This window comes from Tachysurus vachellii, chromosome 11, assembly GCF_030014155.1.
Source record: "Tachysurus vachellii isolate PV-2020 chromosome 11, HZAU_Pvac_v1, whole genome shotgun sequence".
NCBI lineage: Eukaryota > Metazoa > Chordata > Actinopteri > Siluriformes > Bagridae > Tachysurus > Tachysurus vachellii.
Genome location: NC_083470.1, coordinates 17,836,327 through 17,853,434, shown reverse-complemented (window position 1 = coordinate 17,853,434; position 17,108 = coordinate 17,836,327). Strand labels below are relative to the sequence as shown.

The window sequence follows — 17,108 nt, the reverse complement described above, 5'->3', positions numbered from 1 at the left end:
GGCAAAGTGTGTGTGCATATAATGTGCCTATGATGTACATAAGCACATCTTTTGCAAAGAAGGAGATTATTATGGAGTGGACAATGCCCATCTACCAGAAATGAATGTGTACCAAAGTGACCTTGTTTTCAAAGCAAAGGCTATGAAAAAGAAATAAAATGTACCTTTCTTTTCCAATAACAGATATTTTGCTCTAGTTTCATGTCATTGGAATGATTTTTGAGATGTGTTTGGCCTGGAAATTTTGTTCTAACCTGAAAACCAGGGTTAATAACAGCTTTTCTGTCCTGCACCGTCCTGCAGCAATAATAACCTCCAGTAGCCAGTGCAACCCCTTCATGAACCTGGGAGAAAAACTAACACATAAGCCCCACCTACCCACATGGACACAGGGAGAACATGTGAAGCTCCTCACAAGCAACAATCCAAGCTCAGAATCAAACAGGTTTCTTGATGTAACAGGCTATGTCTAACCTAATGCAACCAAAATTGAATGTTACTGCTGTTTTTGAAACACCATTCTGTGGCACAAGAAATGTTGTTTGAGTATTTCAGAAACTGCTGATCTTTAGGGAATTTCACACACAGTCTTTAGTCTTATCTGCAAAAGGGTGGTGTGACTACAGTATTTCATATCAGACAAATAGCAACATGCTTAACTGTCGATCGGGGATAATCTGATTAAACAAGTGAAATTAGATGTGGCACCTGTCTGGTTGGAATGATACTAGGTTTGTCCCTACTGGTGTGCAGTATTAAAGAGCACAGTGTGAATTCTGGATTACAGTTAAAGGGGACCAGTTTGTACGATTATTTGTTCTTAATTTACAATGACATTTAATGACACGAAATAAAATTCCTAATTACTTCATAGAAACGACTATACAAATCTAAGTTCATTGCCTGAGACTTTATTATGACTTTTTTAAGCTAAGGGAGCCAGTTAGCTGTTAGACCACATTAGGTTCTCATCCTGTCCATCCACAGAATTTCCATATCTAAACAATTGAAGATTAATAAAACAACACACTTGACGTATTTTTTCGCTTTTACACTCTCAAGCAATGGTTTTACCAAATGTGGTTATGAAGTTGTAGAATGACATAAAATTGACATAATTTGAAAGTCTTTCGTTCAACATTTTCTGTAGCTCTCGGTGAACGCTGAGTGATTTCATACTGTAGATGGCAGTGTTTGTTTTGCCTGATACTAGGTTTGTCCCTACTGGTGTGCCGTAGTTAAAAGCACAGCGCGATTTCTGGAGCACAGCTAAAGGAGTCCGGTTTGTTTATTCTTTCTTAATTTATAATGGCCTTTAACGACACAAAATAAAATCCCTACTTACCTCATAGAAACGAAAAAGCCCATTGCCTGAGACTTTATTATGACTATTTTTAAGCTAGGGGAGCTAGTTAGCTAGAAAGTTAGCTAGCTGTTTGGCTAATTACGGATAGAAATTGCTAGATAGTTAGGTTTAGGTTAAGACTCAATTAAATTACTAGCTGACAATACTGTAACGTTAGATATGTAGCAGGCTTTTATACTAAACTTAAACTAGCGGATAAAGACTAGTGTTTTGTGAATAAATGTTATATGCACAGTTGTGTGTCACATTTTGTTTGGTTTGTTTTCATTTAAGGTCGCCGTGAGAACCATGTGCTCCCTCGCCCTCTTCCCGCCGCCGCGGCTCAGCGGACAGGTTACTTTATATGAAGCAAATAATGAACTTGTGTGGGGAAATTCAACGGAGTGCTACGAGAAACAGGTGACACGGTGCTCTTGTTTGTGTAGCGGAAGTCCTGCTAAGTCATTTCAGGGGCAAGAACGTGCTTAAAAAAGCCGCCAGAAGTGTCCAGATGACGACATAAGCTAATTTACATAAACACTGTATTGTCAACATTGTATCTCAACACAAGTAACATGGGCAATGATTTTCTGACAACTAATAGAATAATAATTTTTTTTTGGGAAATAAAAATGTGCATTTGGTTTTTGAAGAATGATCAAGAAGTTGAATTTGTGCCTTCACAAAGTGTTTGTATTTACGTAATCTATAAAAGATGCAAAACGCTATCATTTCTAGCTTGAATGCAGCCAAAATTAAGTAGTGATGGCGAGTAAGTAGGAGAGATTCATTAAGGAATTGGATGCAGATGGGGATCACTTACTTTTATTACTTACAAGTAATAGAGTTTAAAACAAGGAATTGCACAGGAAGGAGATACTGTGGTCAGTGACTTGTTGTTTATAGCAATTGGGATAAGCGGTTGGCTATAAGGAACAATGGCTGTAAGCGATTGACACTGAGCATAAAATCAAACAACTCCAACTCAGGCTTTACACCCTGGAGGTAGGTTGATTGCTGTCTCAGCTTGTATAACCGGCAGCAGCTGTGATATCAGCTTAGGAGACTTTTTGTGGGCTATTGCAAGTTTCTAACACTGTGTGTGTGTGTAAAGGTATGTATGTGCATGTGTTCACTGGACTTTTTTATTATGAAGTTTTCTAAACAGGGCTATATTGGCAAAATCTAATATGACAATACTGAATTGAAGGGAATTCAACCAGGTTGAGGGGTTACGATTGCTTCTTTTGTAAGAGTTTATATAGTAAACAAGACCAGATGGCCTTCTTGATGCAAAGCCCCAAATGCCACACTTGAGGCCTTGTACTCCTTGTTCATGCATGTAACTGAAGTTTTTGTCCTATTCAGTTTTATCCTTCAAAAATGTTATCATGAACCCTTAATGTGTTCATTGTCCAAATCTGTATCAAAGCAAGCTCAGTAAAGTTAACGTAGAAGACACCAACCTCTCTACAGGTGTTTCTATAGTAATGGTGATCACATAACAGACTGAATCCCAAATGAATTCCCACTCTCTAGACATTCACTACACAGGGCAAAACATAATGACTACTATGTAGTGTACTTATATGGCTAATAATAAGCATGTAAAATATGGTGGTGTATCAATGGTGTTTTGGGGTTGCTGTGTGGCTATTGGTTCATGTGGCTCTTGTGAATATTTAGTTTTCAAGATATTGCTAAGAATTGTGCTAAAGACAAGATATTTTAGATAAAACCAAAATCTGGCCACAGATAGAGCTTTGTTATATATAGAATTGAAAGAAATTATTAAAAGAAAAAGAGTACACGTGTTTTGCAATGCAGCCAATAGTTTTCAACCCTGCTAACGGACTGTGATCCGAATTGAAATGAGGTGTAGTAGAAATGAGTCAATTCGAGGTTCCGTTTGATAAATATCTTCAGTCTGATAAACGTGAGTGAGTGGGAGTTTGGTGCTGTGTCATTCCATTCCAGGTCAATGAGATGACTTACTTCTGAAAAGGAAAGGTAAAAAGTACAAAATACACTGTGTTTCTGGGGTACCAGGTGAGTTTGTGTTGCAGTAGGAAATATGGGATTCATTAAGATGATAATGGATGAGTCAGAAGTATCTGTATTAGACAGCGAGGTTAGTCTCCAGATATTCTGCTTTAGTCTCGGCAGGAAAATTTAGAAATTTTTTTGTCCACTCAAAAATTCAAGATGCAGAAGAATTGAATCACCAATGTTTTTGCATTGCGTTTTTGACTCTAAGCACTCCTAACTAATTCACCCTCCAGAACAGCCTGTTAGACAGCATTGCACAGCAACCAGCAGTTTGTAGACTATGCTGTGGTATCTGCTTTTTGAATTGGTAGAATGACTTGGATGCTGCCTGCGTGTTTTTGTTTGTGTGTTTGCTGTTCCTTACAGTTCTGTGGTTGGCTATGTTTGGAGCTTAGCACTGTGTGTGTGTGTGTGAGAGAGAGAGAGAGAGAGAGAGAGAGAGGCATTGGATTCTGTTATTGTTGTGTTTGCTGTGGCTGTTGTTGACTTTGTTTGATATTGTTGGACTGTGATTTAAAATGAGTGGATTTAAAGCTGGATCAGTTGTAGGCAGTTTCAGACAAAGGAAGAGTTGTGCAACAAGTGGAGATCAAGACCGTAACCAGCAGTATATGCAGGCCATGATGAATCCTGATGACTGTACTCCAGTGACATGACTTTTGACTTGATTTAATAGTGATTGTAAAGCTTACACTCAACCCGCCTACTGTTCAGTGTGCACTTTTTTAAATACTGATACTGCAAGGGCAACCTAGGCTTAATATTCTAACAGATTTTTTTTCATTGTTATTTTATTGTTAAATTAAACCACAGCTGTTTTTAACCATAACAAAATATTTGACACGTTTTAGCACTGGACTCCTCCTAGCCTTCATTTTCCAAGGGAAACTCTGAAACCACACATTCGCCCAGAGAGCAGCAGCAAAGCAGCCTTCCTGGATCACAGAGATACTTTGTGGATGAGAAGTGCTGGAGCCTGGTAGACATACACTTACACCCACACACAACCTCATTTAGAAAGTTCATCAATAGCAGATTTATTGACTAACTGATATAGGTTATATTTTGATCAGGTCCCAGTGAGAGACATTATATTATAGTTTTATTTCATAAGCAATATCAATGGCCTGGAGAAAAATCAGTATATTTATCATGTTCTGACTTTTTTGTAGGCGTGATGCTGGTCTTGCAGGTCTATTAGATGAAATCACGAACAGTTCTAAAGAAGGTGAGTGGTTTATTGCTGCATGTTCTGACCAATCTATTATTGATGTTTAAACCTTTTCTCATCTATCAGCCTGAATTTACTGAAGTATGTTTTTTATTTTCTCCTCTTCCTCAGTGCCGAAGTGGCTGACTTTGAGTTCTGGCTGTGTTTTGGCTCTTCTGCGATGGATGTCTTCATTTCATTGTTCTCTGTTTCCACATCTGACGGTGAGCAGCGCTTTGACTTGACTTGTTATTGTTTTCATTTCCTAGTCTGTTGGTTTACATCTTGATGTTTTTGTAGCATAGGTTTTTTGAAATGGTTTCTCTATGCTTTGATATATCCTTTGAAATATGACCTTCACATTATTGTTATGAAAATCTCTTTTTGTTCATGATAAATTGAACATTACATGCCACAGTTGGGTATTTTTCTATGGTGATTGTGTAATGTTAACCTCCTGAAGTTATGTAAAAATCACTATTGGTCATGTAAGACATCCACAGTAGGGCTGGGCGATAAAAAATGATAACGATATGTATCGCGATAGACACATGATCGATATCAATAAAAAATGTGTTTGATAAAACATTCAATATTTTTTATACTTCGTCAGAAGTAAACGGAGGTTTCGAAGCAGGTTTGGTTGCATTAACAAAGGTACTCACTCTCTGGTAACCTAGCAACGTAGGGAGTGACGCGCTAACAGCCAATCATGTAACAGTATCATGTTTGGTTGCACCATATCGTTGTCTCGTGCTGGTCTGCTGGATTCCTCTTCAGTAACCAGCGACTGATAAGCAGAAAATGAGCACCGCAGCAAGCGAGGAAATTGTAAATAGAAGAGGAAAGTCAGCTAGCCGGTATGGCAGTTTTTTGGATATTATAAGTCTGACCGTAGTCAGACCAATGTCGTCTGCAAATTATTCAAGACCGTTTCTCTATGTTTATATTTAACACTTTGCACTATTTTATTACACTTTATTAAGCATTTCTTACATTTTCTTTCATTTTGCACCTTAAATGTTAAGAGATAATTGTTAAGTGTTCATTGTGACTTTAGACTTATGTTTACATTTTAATTATTTGAATTTTCCATGGTTGTTGATATTTCTGTCTTAAGAACTGAGGGGATTATGATCAGGGGAAGGTTAAGTTTAAAATAAAAATATGTAATATATTTAAATGTAATATATTTTTCACTGAAATCGTGATACAGTTTTCAGCCATATCGCCCAGCCCTAATACACAGTCTCTTTTAATTACTATTGACAAGCATTTTTTTAAGCAATTGTCTAAGTGAAGCACTGTGCGTCATTTTTTTATTCTTATTTGTTATTTTTAGATATATCGTCACTTTGTTGGCCTTTTGTTTCTTACAAGTGCAAAGTTAATTGATTACTGTGTTGTTCATCAGTTAAGTGGTGAGGATATGGTTGCTGAATTTTCACAAGTATTGAGTTGGTGAGTTTTTATGACATCATACACACACTTTTAAGTAAAAATGTTTTTTTCCTGACAGATTTTTGTAAAGAGCTTTTAAATACTGTTTGTCCTCTTTTTAAATTATAAATATTATGTTGGTATATCCATATACTTTCTTAGGTCTGATAGTGCTATCCGAAGCTTTGCATGGCATCCTCACACAGACAAATTTGCAGTCGCTCTCCTGGATGACTCTATCAAGATCTACAACTCTCGAAGGTACACCAAGTACACAAACATAGAAGCCATTATATAAAAACAAATGCTGAAATTTTTCCAATTTTGATGTTTTACAGATTACATTTATTATATACTTTAATATTGTTGGGACCTGAGTGATTAAACACTCAAAGGAAAAGAAATTCAGTTTGGATTTGAGTTGTGTTGAGCAATACTCTTCAGTGAAGAAGTTCTGTCATTTAAAGGTAGAATTGGAAAGCGTTCGGAGCGTAACTTCTCCTAACCACCAGTGGCAGTGAGAATTGCTTGGATATTTTCTTGTATGTGCTCATGCATGTTGAGACCTTTAAGTTAAGTCACTTCAGTTAGTAACATGACATGGTTCATGCAGTGTGTAGTTCGTGCCTTGTCTCACTGATCACTAGTGCCATAAGAATACTTGAGAAATACCTAGGCTGGTATGGCCCATGACATACCATGTGAAGTGGTAGTCTGGTTCTGGGAATTCTCCAACTAAGAACTATGAGGACAGTAGTATTTATTGCAAAGACTGTATCAAATACCACTGTGTGACATTAACAGGGTCACAAACATCTGGACACTTTGTGCATGTATTTAGTGACAAATACTCTTTTCATAAACTACAGAGTAAATTTTAATTTCCATTTAGAACATGCTCAAATAAAAAAAATAACTGAATTGTTGAGGTATTATTTTTAATTGTCCTTGAGAGATATTAACATTTTTAAAAAAATTGGCTAAATACTCTAAGTAAGAAATTTTAATTTACCTATAAAATGTTAATGGATCATCTTTGCATTAGGTATTGTAGCACATGTTTCTCTTGGTTGGTGTTCAAATTTTCTAATGTTAATAACTGCCTCACCATGCAAATCTCATTAGAATCTGTAATATTCATCTGTAAGAGTGATAAATCAGTATGAAAACTACAATGGTGACTGTCAATGATTTTTTTTTTTGTGTAGTAATTATATTGCACTTTTTTCCCCACGTATCAGTGCAATAACCCCGACTCTGAAGCATAGACTGCAGAGGAGTGTGAGTGCTATGCATTGGAAACCTCTGTGTGCATCGACACTGGCCGTGGCCTGCCACACCTGTCTACTCATTTGGCATGTGGACCCAAACTCACTCTCTACACGGTACTGCAACATATTCACATACACTGCCAAAACTCAAATGTAATTGCAATTCCCTTTGAATTCACATTTCCAAAGCCTGCACATAAACCTGTCAATCATTTTTGGGGGGGTGGCATGTTTGCAATTGCGTGTAGCTCTAGGTCAATTAAAAGAGGAATTCATCATGGATGGTGCAGCTCACCACTATTATTTTTAATGGTTGCAGAACTGCTATCCATACTGATAAAAAATAATGATATCGAAGGTCTAAATGTGTTAGACATACAAATAATAATAACGCATTGATGACACAACTTTATTTAAAAAAAAAAATATTGCCATCAGCCCTGCATTCTATTAAAAATGTTCTAAAGCTTCTGGTTTAATGTTGAATTTATTTAAATGTGAAATGACTGTCTTCACTCTTCATAACTGCCCACTGAAGTCTTTATACAACATTCGAATTAAGAAGGAAGTAAAGTATTTGAGTAAAGTTATTTTTTAAAGATATAGAAATAATGGATAAAAATGTGGAATATATAGATAAATGTAAATGAATTTTAAACAGATGGCTGCAGAGAGGTCTTAAAATTTTTGGGTGGATAGTTTATCCAGGTTCATGTACTCAGCCTTCTACTTACCCATATCAACACATGATAAAATTAATAAATGGGGTCAATTTTAAATTCATATGAAAGAGTGTGTCAATACATTAGAAAAGAGGATCTTATTTAAAAATATGAAGATGGGAGTATAATTGCAATTAATTTTATTATAAATGTGTTTATTTTGGATTTTAGTCATGCTTTCTGGTATATTGTCCCCATTGCAGTTTTTTAAAAAAAATAGGGGAATACATTTTTTGTTATGATTTGATTGCTTTTCTTTACCAGTAAAACTTTCAGCTTTCCATCAGCAGGCACTTCGTTTCTGTAAAATGTTGTGAAAACATTACGCTTCATAACACTCCCGTTTGGAGTAACGTGTATATAAATTTGGGTAGAAAGTCTGTTTATTGGGAGATATAGAAAATGAAAGGGGTTTGGGCTGTTACCCATTTTTTTGGATGAAAAATTTCAACTTCAGTGTACCGTTTATATGTATAACAGAATAGTAAGGGTAGTACCAATTTTTTGAGACTAGTGGTTAAAGGAGATATTGTGTACTCCAAGGTCTTCCCAGTACTTAAACAGCTCTCCGTGGAAGGTATAGAGTTGTAAGAAATCTTCTTTTACAAGCATTTTACCCAAACCCCATTAAAAGAGGATGTTGAAATTTATCTATTTTCTACTCTTCCTCTGAAGGCTAAGGAAGTTAACTTTCACATTGTAAATGAGATTAATCCCACAAATTAATGAAGTTTTTAAGATTGAATTTCAATCTTGAGGTGAATTTGCATTTTGTGAAACCAATATTGAAAGTTTGGAAAATGCTTTCTTTCTTTGTAAATTGGTGCAACCCTTTTGGAGAGATGTACAGAACTGGTTACAATCTAGAGAGATTATATTTAGACCCCTTACAGTGCAGCTAATCAAGTTTGGGATTTTTTTGGAGAATAAACATTTAGATTTTATGAACTTTTTGATTTGAAGATTTTCATTCTTAAATGTAGGTGGTTTAAATCAATGCCCAACTTCAATCATTGGTTTAATGAGAGAAAACAGATGCATAAAATATTATAATGGACAATTAATATTAATACAAAATCCCTTGCTCTGATTTCAAGTTAATTTGAGTAAGCTGTTAATGAGCTGTTAATTTGTTTAGATTTTGAAATAAGATTATATGCCTAATTTTGTTTGTACATTTAATACAAAAAAGAAAAAATCTTTAACAGAGTGGAATGGCAAAGTCGATCTCTCAGCTGCTGCAGCTCTGGAACAGACAAAACCTTTACTGAGGGTGGCAAAAACAACATTATTAATGATGCTATTTGTTAAGGCCACAAACTCACTTAACCTTTCTAAAATAATATGGCTTTTTCAGTAAGCAGTAATCGGTAGAGAAGGAACTGACTTCGGCCTGTTGTGCGAGTATCATAATGTCCTCAACAACTTCACCAATCACATCCATCGCAAAGAAAAATTCACACGTGTTCTGTCCTGTTCACTGACTGCGAGGTGCTCAACACGCTGATCGACTGTGAATGACTTCACTTCCAGATACAAACACGCCCCATAATATAATCCCTCCCCCAACAATGATTGGCGGATTTGTATGCAGGCATTGGAAGTGCAAATGCAAAGCGAATTGCGATTACATTTGAGTTTTGGCAGGCTCCGTACGTGAGGCCAGAGGAAGTGAAATAGTAAATGGGGAATTGCTATTGAGATTAAAATATGACAGGGTCGTAATTTGAAAGACATTCAATTGCAGATGGCCTGGTCTTTTTCATTTAAAATTTGGCATACATTGTGCTTCAGTGTAAACATAAACACATTTGCGTTTGAATTATGTCAGTTTTTACAACGACAAGTAGGAAATGCAATTGCAAATATAATTCCTTTTTAATATTGTCTGCAAAATCGCTCCTTAATTCTCAGATGAAGGGCATTTTAAAATACCCAGACTCATCACTGACAACTATGTCAATATTTACAAATATTCAGATGAACTTTAAGAACAACCTCTCTCTCTCCCCCCCCCCCCACCTCTCTCTCTACCTACTCACACTTCACACAAAGGCCCTCTTCTGGCTGTGCTCAGGTATTAACTCATCCAGGTCATTCTCCAGTTACTTCCATTGCTTGGTCCCCTTCTGGTTCTCTGCTAGTGTCTGCTTCTCCTGTGGACACAGCTATGATGGTATGTGTCAGTATTTTATATTTCCTTTTTAAAACAGCTTATTTCTTAGCAAAACAAAATCTAATTGCTCATGTGATATTGTAAATATACTATCTTCACCAGATTTAGATAAAGTTTTAACCAGTTTTAATTTTTGTTGTTATTTATTTTATTATTTGACTTTTATATGCCAGCAGTTACAAACCAATGCTCAGCTGTATTTTGTGTTTTTCAGGTATGGAATGTGGCTGCAGAAATCTGTGTTCCTCTTCAGCGTGTAGGAGGTGGAGGAGTCACTAACCTGTCATGGTCTCCAGATGGCAGCAGACTGTTGGCAACCACTCCATCTGCTCTATTCAGGTATGCACACGTATCAAGATTGACAAGGATGATTCAGAAATAAAAAAAAATGCCAAGCTTTTTAAAAAGCTGCTATCGTGCGTGACCTGCGTGATTGTTAAGGTTGTTCATGTTTAGCCGTATTTTGATGCGTTTTGTAATTCCGGGTCAGTTGTCATTTTTGCTTATTTAAGGTTCAAACTTTCCTGATTTTGAAGTGATCATAGAATGTGAAACTGGACGTACCATAGCAATGAATGCAAAGCTTATATACTGTTTTAATAGTATTTTAATTTTATTTCAACTTGATTTTTAAACACAAGCAAAATCCTGAAATATTACCAAGGGCTTTTCATTATTAGAATTGTTTTCTGTTTAAATCATTTAGCTTTAAATGTCTGGGAAATTAATTGTTCTAATTTACAGAGAGATGAATTTTTGTGTGTCTGTGTGCATGCGTACCTATAGGGTGTGGGAGACAAAGATGTGGACCTGTGAACGATGGCCATGTCTGAAAGGGCGCTGTCAGGTAAGAGAGAGCATAATATCATAAAACCTCAAAACCTTTCATCAAATTGTGTTTCTTTCACAATTCATGCATAACACAAGTCATTTATTAGTCAATGTTGTCATTAATGATGGTCTCCAGACATGATTTTCATTAGGTACCAGTTGACCTGGTGATCAGGTACCACAGGTGTCTGTAATTGGGAACTGGTCATCATTTAGGGCTTTGAAAAATTAACTTGGTCAGAAAGCATTGAAAATGGCACGTTTGGTGAGATTCTGACCTCAACAGTGCCATTGGGATGCAGCAAGGAGGCATGACTCGGTGTAAAGATGCAGTTGGAACATCTCAGTGTTATTTCCAGAGCCTGCAGATGCCCGCAGAAATCGTTTCATGCCTGCGGTCAGCCTGAAAATTACCTTCAGGAGGCAACAGAGGTGCGAGTGTCCACTCAGACTGTAAGCAAGAAGACCAGCTCTGAGGGTGCCTTTTTCAGAACACACGAACTGGCACGTCTGAGTGGGGCACTGTGCACTTCACAAATGAGTCCTGGTTCTGTGTGAACTTCCTAGACAGGCATAGGAGGCTCTGACATTGCCCTCAGGAGAGAGATAGATTTGCCACAAAATGTTGTACAGCTGACAGTTTTGGCGGCTCACCGGTCATAGTTTGGAGAGCCATCTCCATGGGTGGAAGGACATTTTGTCATTGTCAAAAATGGCAGCCTGGCAGGCCAGAGGTATAGGGATGAAATCCTGAAACCAGTTGTGTGACCTTACGTTGGTGCAATATAGCCACATTTCATGTGTGTGGATGACTATGCCTGCCCACATAGAGCAAGGCTGGTGATGATATTCTTGGAGGAGGAAGGCATCTTAAGGGGTGCGTAGCCAGCCCGGTCATCCGACTTGAACCCCATTGAACACATTTGGGAGCATCTGCAAGCATACCAGATCCCTCCAGGAATCCGCGTGGAGTTGCGGACAGCGTTGCTGGATGAATGGATCAATGGCAGAGGTGGTAACACTGATTACTGACTGGTTGTCTCGATGCATAATGTTTGTACGTTGCTGTAACATGTTCAATTACATCTTTTTGTTGAACTGGAAAAAGCTTTCTTTTCTGTTTTGGCTCCTGCTTCAAGTTCTGATGTTCCACACAGAGGGACTACAGCACAGTACAGTATTGCACTGCAGGTTATAATGTTTAAGAGGCATTTCCAGTCCAGTCCAATTTCACCTTGTGAGAGACAATCATGTCTGGGCAACATCAAAAGTAATGAGGCATGAAGTTCCATTGATGACAACACTGATTAATAGCAGACTTGTACATGAATTTTGAACAATACCAATTCTTGTTTTCGGACAAAGTTGATGAACACACACACACAATTGTTTGTTTTCCTTAATTAATGGAAGGGTACCATGTAGTACAACTGAAATAAAAGTAAGAGATCAAAGAAATCTAAGTTGTCTCGGGAGATTAGAAAGTTTTTAACAAGCATGTTCAAGGTAACGGCTATAAGACCATTTCTACATAGCTTAATGTTCTTGAAACTTGCACATATTAAGTTTAAGGTCCACGGGACTGTAGCCAGCCTCACTGTATGTGACAAATTCATGACAAATTGAAGAGACAGATAAAAATAGTAACCAAAGAGCCCAGAACAACTTCTAAAGAGATTAGAGGTGAACTCCAATGTCAAGGTACATCTTTTTTTTTATAATGCTTCTGTTAAACCACCATTCAAAAGCAATGTCTGAATTTCATTAGTCAGTTTTCAGTATTTTTTTCACTTATTATTACTTTTATGCGTTTCAAGTTATTCCCAAGTCACAAACGGTTCCCAATGGCTGACAGCAACAGCGTAATGAAATGTATATATTCATATTCCATAATGCTAATCTGTTCTCCATATTTTCTTTTGCTTAATGGTGTTTTTTTTGTTTTACTTTGAATTGCATGTACTGCACTTGTTTTACTGTGGTGCAGCCAGCTGCTGTGAATTCTACATAGTATGAAAATTGTTTTAGGTGCATGTTTATGATTTTCATGTATAAAATTCAGAAACGTTATCTTTTTAATAAGATCTTTTTTTACTTTAAATTCAGTTTTTGAATACACTGTTACCTCTTCACTGTTGCTGTTCATTAATGAACCATGATTTCCCAACTGCCTTTAAGCTAAAATAGAGAGCTCAATTTAAATTGGTATATGGACATTCTTTCATCTAGAAAGCTGATTGATGAGATTTCATTGGTAACCATCCACAGTAAAAGCATTATTGGGTTAATAGTTTACTGTGTTTGACTTGGCTAAATAAGCGCCTTCCTTTTTTATATTATATGTATGTATATATATGTATGTGTGTGTATATATATATATATATATATATATATATATATATATAATATATAATGGGTGCAAATGTCTCACCAAATCAGGTCATGCTACCTACTTGGCTCTGTTGTTCTGATTTACAATCAGCTAATCATAGAAAAAAATTACTATTTGAATGCAGTATGAAAATGTAATGTCCCACAGAAAGAGATTTAAAAAGTTACAATGTGCATGTATGAATGAAGTTCATTTTAAAAGTCAGTTGAATTATACAGTGTAATGCTTTGTATGTTCATTTAACCCCCAGTCAGGGTGCTGGAGTCCTGATGGAAGTAGGCTGTTGTTCTGCATTCAGGGAGAATCAGTAATCTATGCGCTTACTTTTTCAGACATGACAGGTAATAAATACTATTTTACCTTTTATAGTTTACAATCATTTATCCTACTACACTTTGTACAATTGGGAAGAAAATGTTTAGATTACGTGCCTTATAATTTATATATCAAATTCCCTAAACCTTTCATTCTTTGTGAAGCAAGTTTGCTATTTATATTTGCTAGACAGAGCAGAGACGGGAATTGGGTGCCAAACACAGTCTAGCAAACTTGTTCTGAGAGTTTATACCTCTGTGAGGGGTTCCAAAGGCGGACCCAGGAGTGTGGCGCAGGCTCGACAGGCAGGCGAAATGTTGTTAAGCCAGAGGATTCTGTAAAGGAAACAGCAGAGGGAGACAGCACGTTAGTTCAAACTGTAAAGGAAACAGCAGGGGGAGACAGCACGTTCGTTAACTTCCTTCAGCTGCCGAGCCTGGCTGTCCGCTGTGCGTTTCTGTTGGAGAGTGAATGCAGGATGTACTGTAGGGAGTCTAACCAGTGGTGATGGGGAGACAAAGAACCAGGAGCATGGCACAAGGGATCTGTGACGGGGAAAGTGAACGAAGACACAGCAGAGACCAGAGGAATCCATTTTTTCAGTATATTAATGTGATACAACTGTGTTTTTGAACAGTTTTCCAAACTCCTGGCTGTAGGCAGTTCTTGGTTCTGTGTGTTGGCATGGCATTCAGTACACTACACGAACAATTGAACACCAGGCTTATACATTACACATCACTCACCTTAAGGATTTATTGAGACAAGATACATTTCCACGTTGTCTCGAATAAATCTGAACTGATTGTTACTTGAACAAATGGAGCCGCAATTTCATCTTTTGACATCAAACACTAGTGTCATCAGTATGAAGCAAAAACAAAAGAATTGGCCCTGCTTTTCCAGTACCTCTAGCAGAGTCTACAATTAAGTTTATTGTTTGACTGCAAAGCATTCAGTGCTCTGATCAGCCTATTCCTTCTATTAATTCTTCTGATTGCTCGTGCCTTATCCCTTAAATGCCCCAAGACTCATTCCTTTTGCTTGTCTATTGTGTATTTATGTGTACACGAGCCTATATCTAAACCTTCCTAGCACACTGGAAAAATGTTTTCTGAGGTGTATAATGATTAGAGTTCATGGGTAATGGACTAATTAATATCACTGATTGCAGGTGGGCCAAAATCTGCTGCAGTGGTGGCAGATCTCTCTGAGACTACCTTCAGTGAGCCTGGTGGTGACATTGTGTAAGTTGTTCTGTGCACCTAGAGATGTGCATTATTCTATTTTTCTATTCAGATGTGCATTATACTATTTTTGCATGAATGGATTTACTGAAATTATTCTTATTGTATGCTAATCAGAGTTGGAGGAGAGGTTCAGTCTCTTGCCTGGGATCCTTCTGGAGAGAGGCTGGCTGTGATTCTGAAAGGTAGGGGGAAAACACTTGTTCAGTAAAAAAGACATTTAATTAATATTTTGTAATAGTTGACTGTAACTGTTGGCTAGCAGAGATTATTATTATTATTATTATTATTAAGATATTTTCTCTGTTGTCCAAGTACAAGATTTACACACTGGCAATTATTTTCAATAAACTCCCAGTCAAGTCATACTCATGGTTTTAATCAAGACAAGTTTCTGCTTCTAATGAAAGCTACTGTGATCCTTTTTATGTCCAAGTGAGATGCACAAGTCATTGACTGTAATGATAGTTTTGGATTTCTAAGTTTTCAGAGAAAACAAATAATTGTAGCAAATACCAGCCAATCAGTTTACAGTTTTCCTTAACAGGTAATGCAGAATCCTCTAATCATTCTGCCATCATTGTTGTCTTCAAAACGCGCTCAAGCCCCATCTTTGAGTTACTTCCATGGTGAGTATAATGATTTGTGTGTGTGTGGGGGGGGGCTGTTTTGGCTGTACAAAGGCGAACTATTTAAGGCCCAGTTAGTTTTAATAGATTCCACAGTAATTCCTGTCTTGGTTCATTATTTTTTATACTAATAGTAAGTGGACAAAGGACAAAATTATATGCTGAAAAAAGCAACACATGATTTTCAGTGGGGTTTTTTGGTCTAGTGAGCATATACTTTTTGTACAATTACACAAATATCCCATTACCTGCCATGTTTAGATAGTTAAGGTTTTTTTTTACTAGTTATGCTTAATGCTGCTCTTAGTGGTAGAATAAAGCTCATTACTTGTAACTTTTCCATAGTTACTTGCATTTTTAATCTATAGTACAATAATAATGTATTTGTTGTACCGTGTTTACATGGCTGCTTTGTACTTTATTTTAGCGGCTTTGTGAAAGGGGAGGCTGGAACAGAGCCACGACTGATGCAGTTCCAGTCTGTCTTTCAGCATGGTGCATTGCTCACTGTGGTGAGTATTTTATGTTATGTTTTTGGGCTTGTTTTGAAATATTTTTTTTTCCATGTATACAGCTTTCCATTTAAAAACATCATGATGGAATGTAATTATAAAATATCACAATTATTTGTCCAGAACCATTGGCCTAAAAATGTCCACATTTCAGTTTCAAGGAATGTTCTAATACTAACATTTTGGAACCTGGAACCAGAGGTTTCAACTGCTCTTTGGCGTAGCTTAATTTGAATAATTCACATTCTCAAATTAAGTCAAGCCATTCACTGTTACGGTAATCATTTCTCTTTACAGTGTTGGTCAAATGGGCGAATCACTCATGTGCCTTTCTACTTTGTTGGTGTGGGGAAGCAATGTTCAACTGGAAGCCCTCCACTTCCCCACTTCACCAGCAAGACAGAAGCATACAATATACACACCCTCTACACACAACAAATGTCCTGAACTCATTTGTGTATATAGGCCTCAACCAGTTCTACTTGTATGGACATATTTCAAAGTATACTTGATTACAATTTCATTGTGCATAAATGTGGCTTTTCTTATTTCTATCATTTGATTATAATATTGGATCATTTTTCTTCAGAAATTCATGTTTCCCCAAAAACATTTTCTTAACCATTTGAATTTTTCATATTTTTAATTTCATGCTGTTAACATCAATTTATTAGAGGATTGTAACTGAAAATTATTAGCTACTTCAGTTATCAAATAAAACAACAATATATGTCACTATATGTATAAGCCATGATGTTAAAAAAAAGACCCTCTTTGACAGGTAATATAAATAACATTGTTAAATTAATAATGTTACAAAGGTACCTGTCAATATTAGGCAGCAGATGGTGTGTTGGAAGTAGGAGAATGGGCAAATGTAAGGATCTTGATTAGGATGAGCGTCTGCTGAACATAGATTTGAATTTTAGCATTAATGTTATTTAACAAGGTTATATGGTAAATTAACTC

General features: G+C 36.7%; 1 protein-coding gene across 2 annotated transcripts; it reads left to right on the top strand.

Annotated features, from left to right (window-relative positions):
* Window positions 1-1,209: 1,209 nt before the first annotated feature.
* aaas (achalasia, adrenocortical insufficiency, alacrimia) lies at window positions 1,210-16,673 on the top strand. 2 transcript variants are annotated; one of them, XM_060881904.1, is made up of 17 exons: window positions 1,210-1,282; window positions 1,640-1,765; window positions 4,246-4,373; window positions 4,567-4,622; window positions 4,737-4,828; window positions 6,019-6,065; window positions 6,207-6,305; window positions 7,286-7,429; window positions 10,093-10,213; window positions 10,428-10,552; window positions 11,000-11,060; window positions 13,687-13,777; window positions 14,926-14,998; window positions 15,116-15,183; window positions 15,546-15,627; window positions 16,055-16,139; window positions 16,437-16,673. In XM_060881904.1, exons 2-17 carry the CDS (start codon window positions 1,655-1,657, stop codon window positions 16,584-16,586), a joined length of 1,533 nt encoding a protein of 510 aa, XP_060737887.1. In that variant the 5' UTR covers window positions 1,210-1,282; window positions 1,640-1,654; the 3' UTR covers window positions 16,587-16,673. The 2 variants fall into 2 exon arrangements, with proteins under 2 accessions (XP_060737887.1, XP_060737888.1); XM_060881905.1 differs by lacking the exons at window positions 1,210-1,282; window positions 1,640-1,765 and adding an exon at window positions 3,024-3,394.
* Window positions 16,674-17,108: the final 435 nt, after the last annotated feature.

Bases quoted from the DNA above. Each gene is read 5' to 3' on its own strand.
- aaas (XM_060881904.1), top strand. From the start codon at position 1,655: ATGTGCTCCCTCGCCCTCTTCCCGCCGCCGCGGCTCAGCGGACAGGTT. The intron at 10,553-10,999 runs GTATGCACACGT...GCGTACCTATAG, and splicing joins ACTCCATCTGCTCTATTCAG to GGTGTGGGAGACAAAGATGT. The intron at 15,628-16,054 runs GTGAGTATAATG...ACTTTATTTTAG, and splicing joins ATCTTTGAGTTACTTCCATG to CGGCTTTGTGAAAGGGGAGG.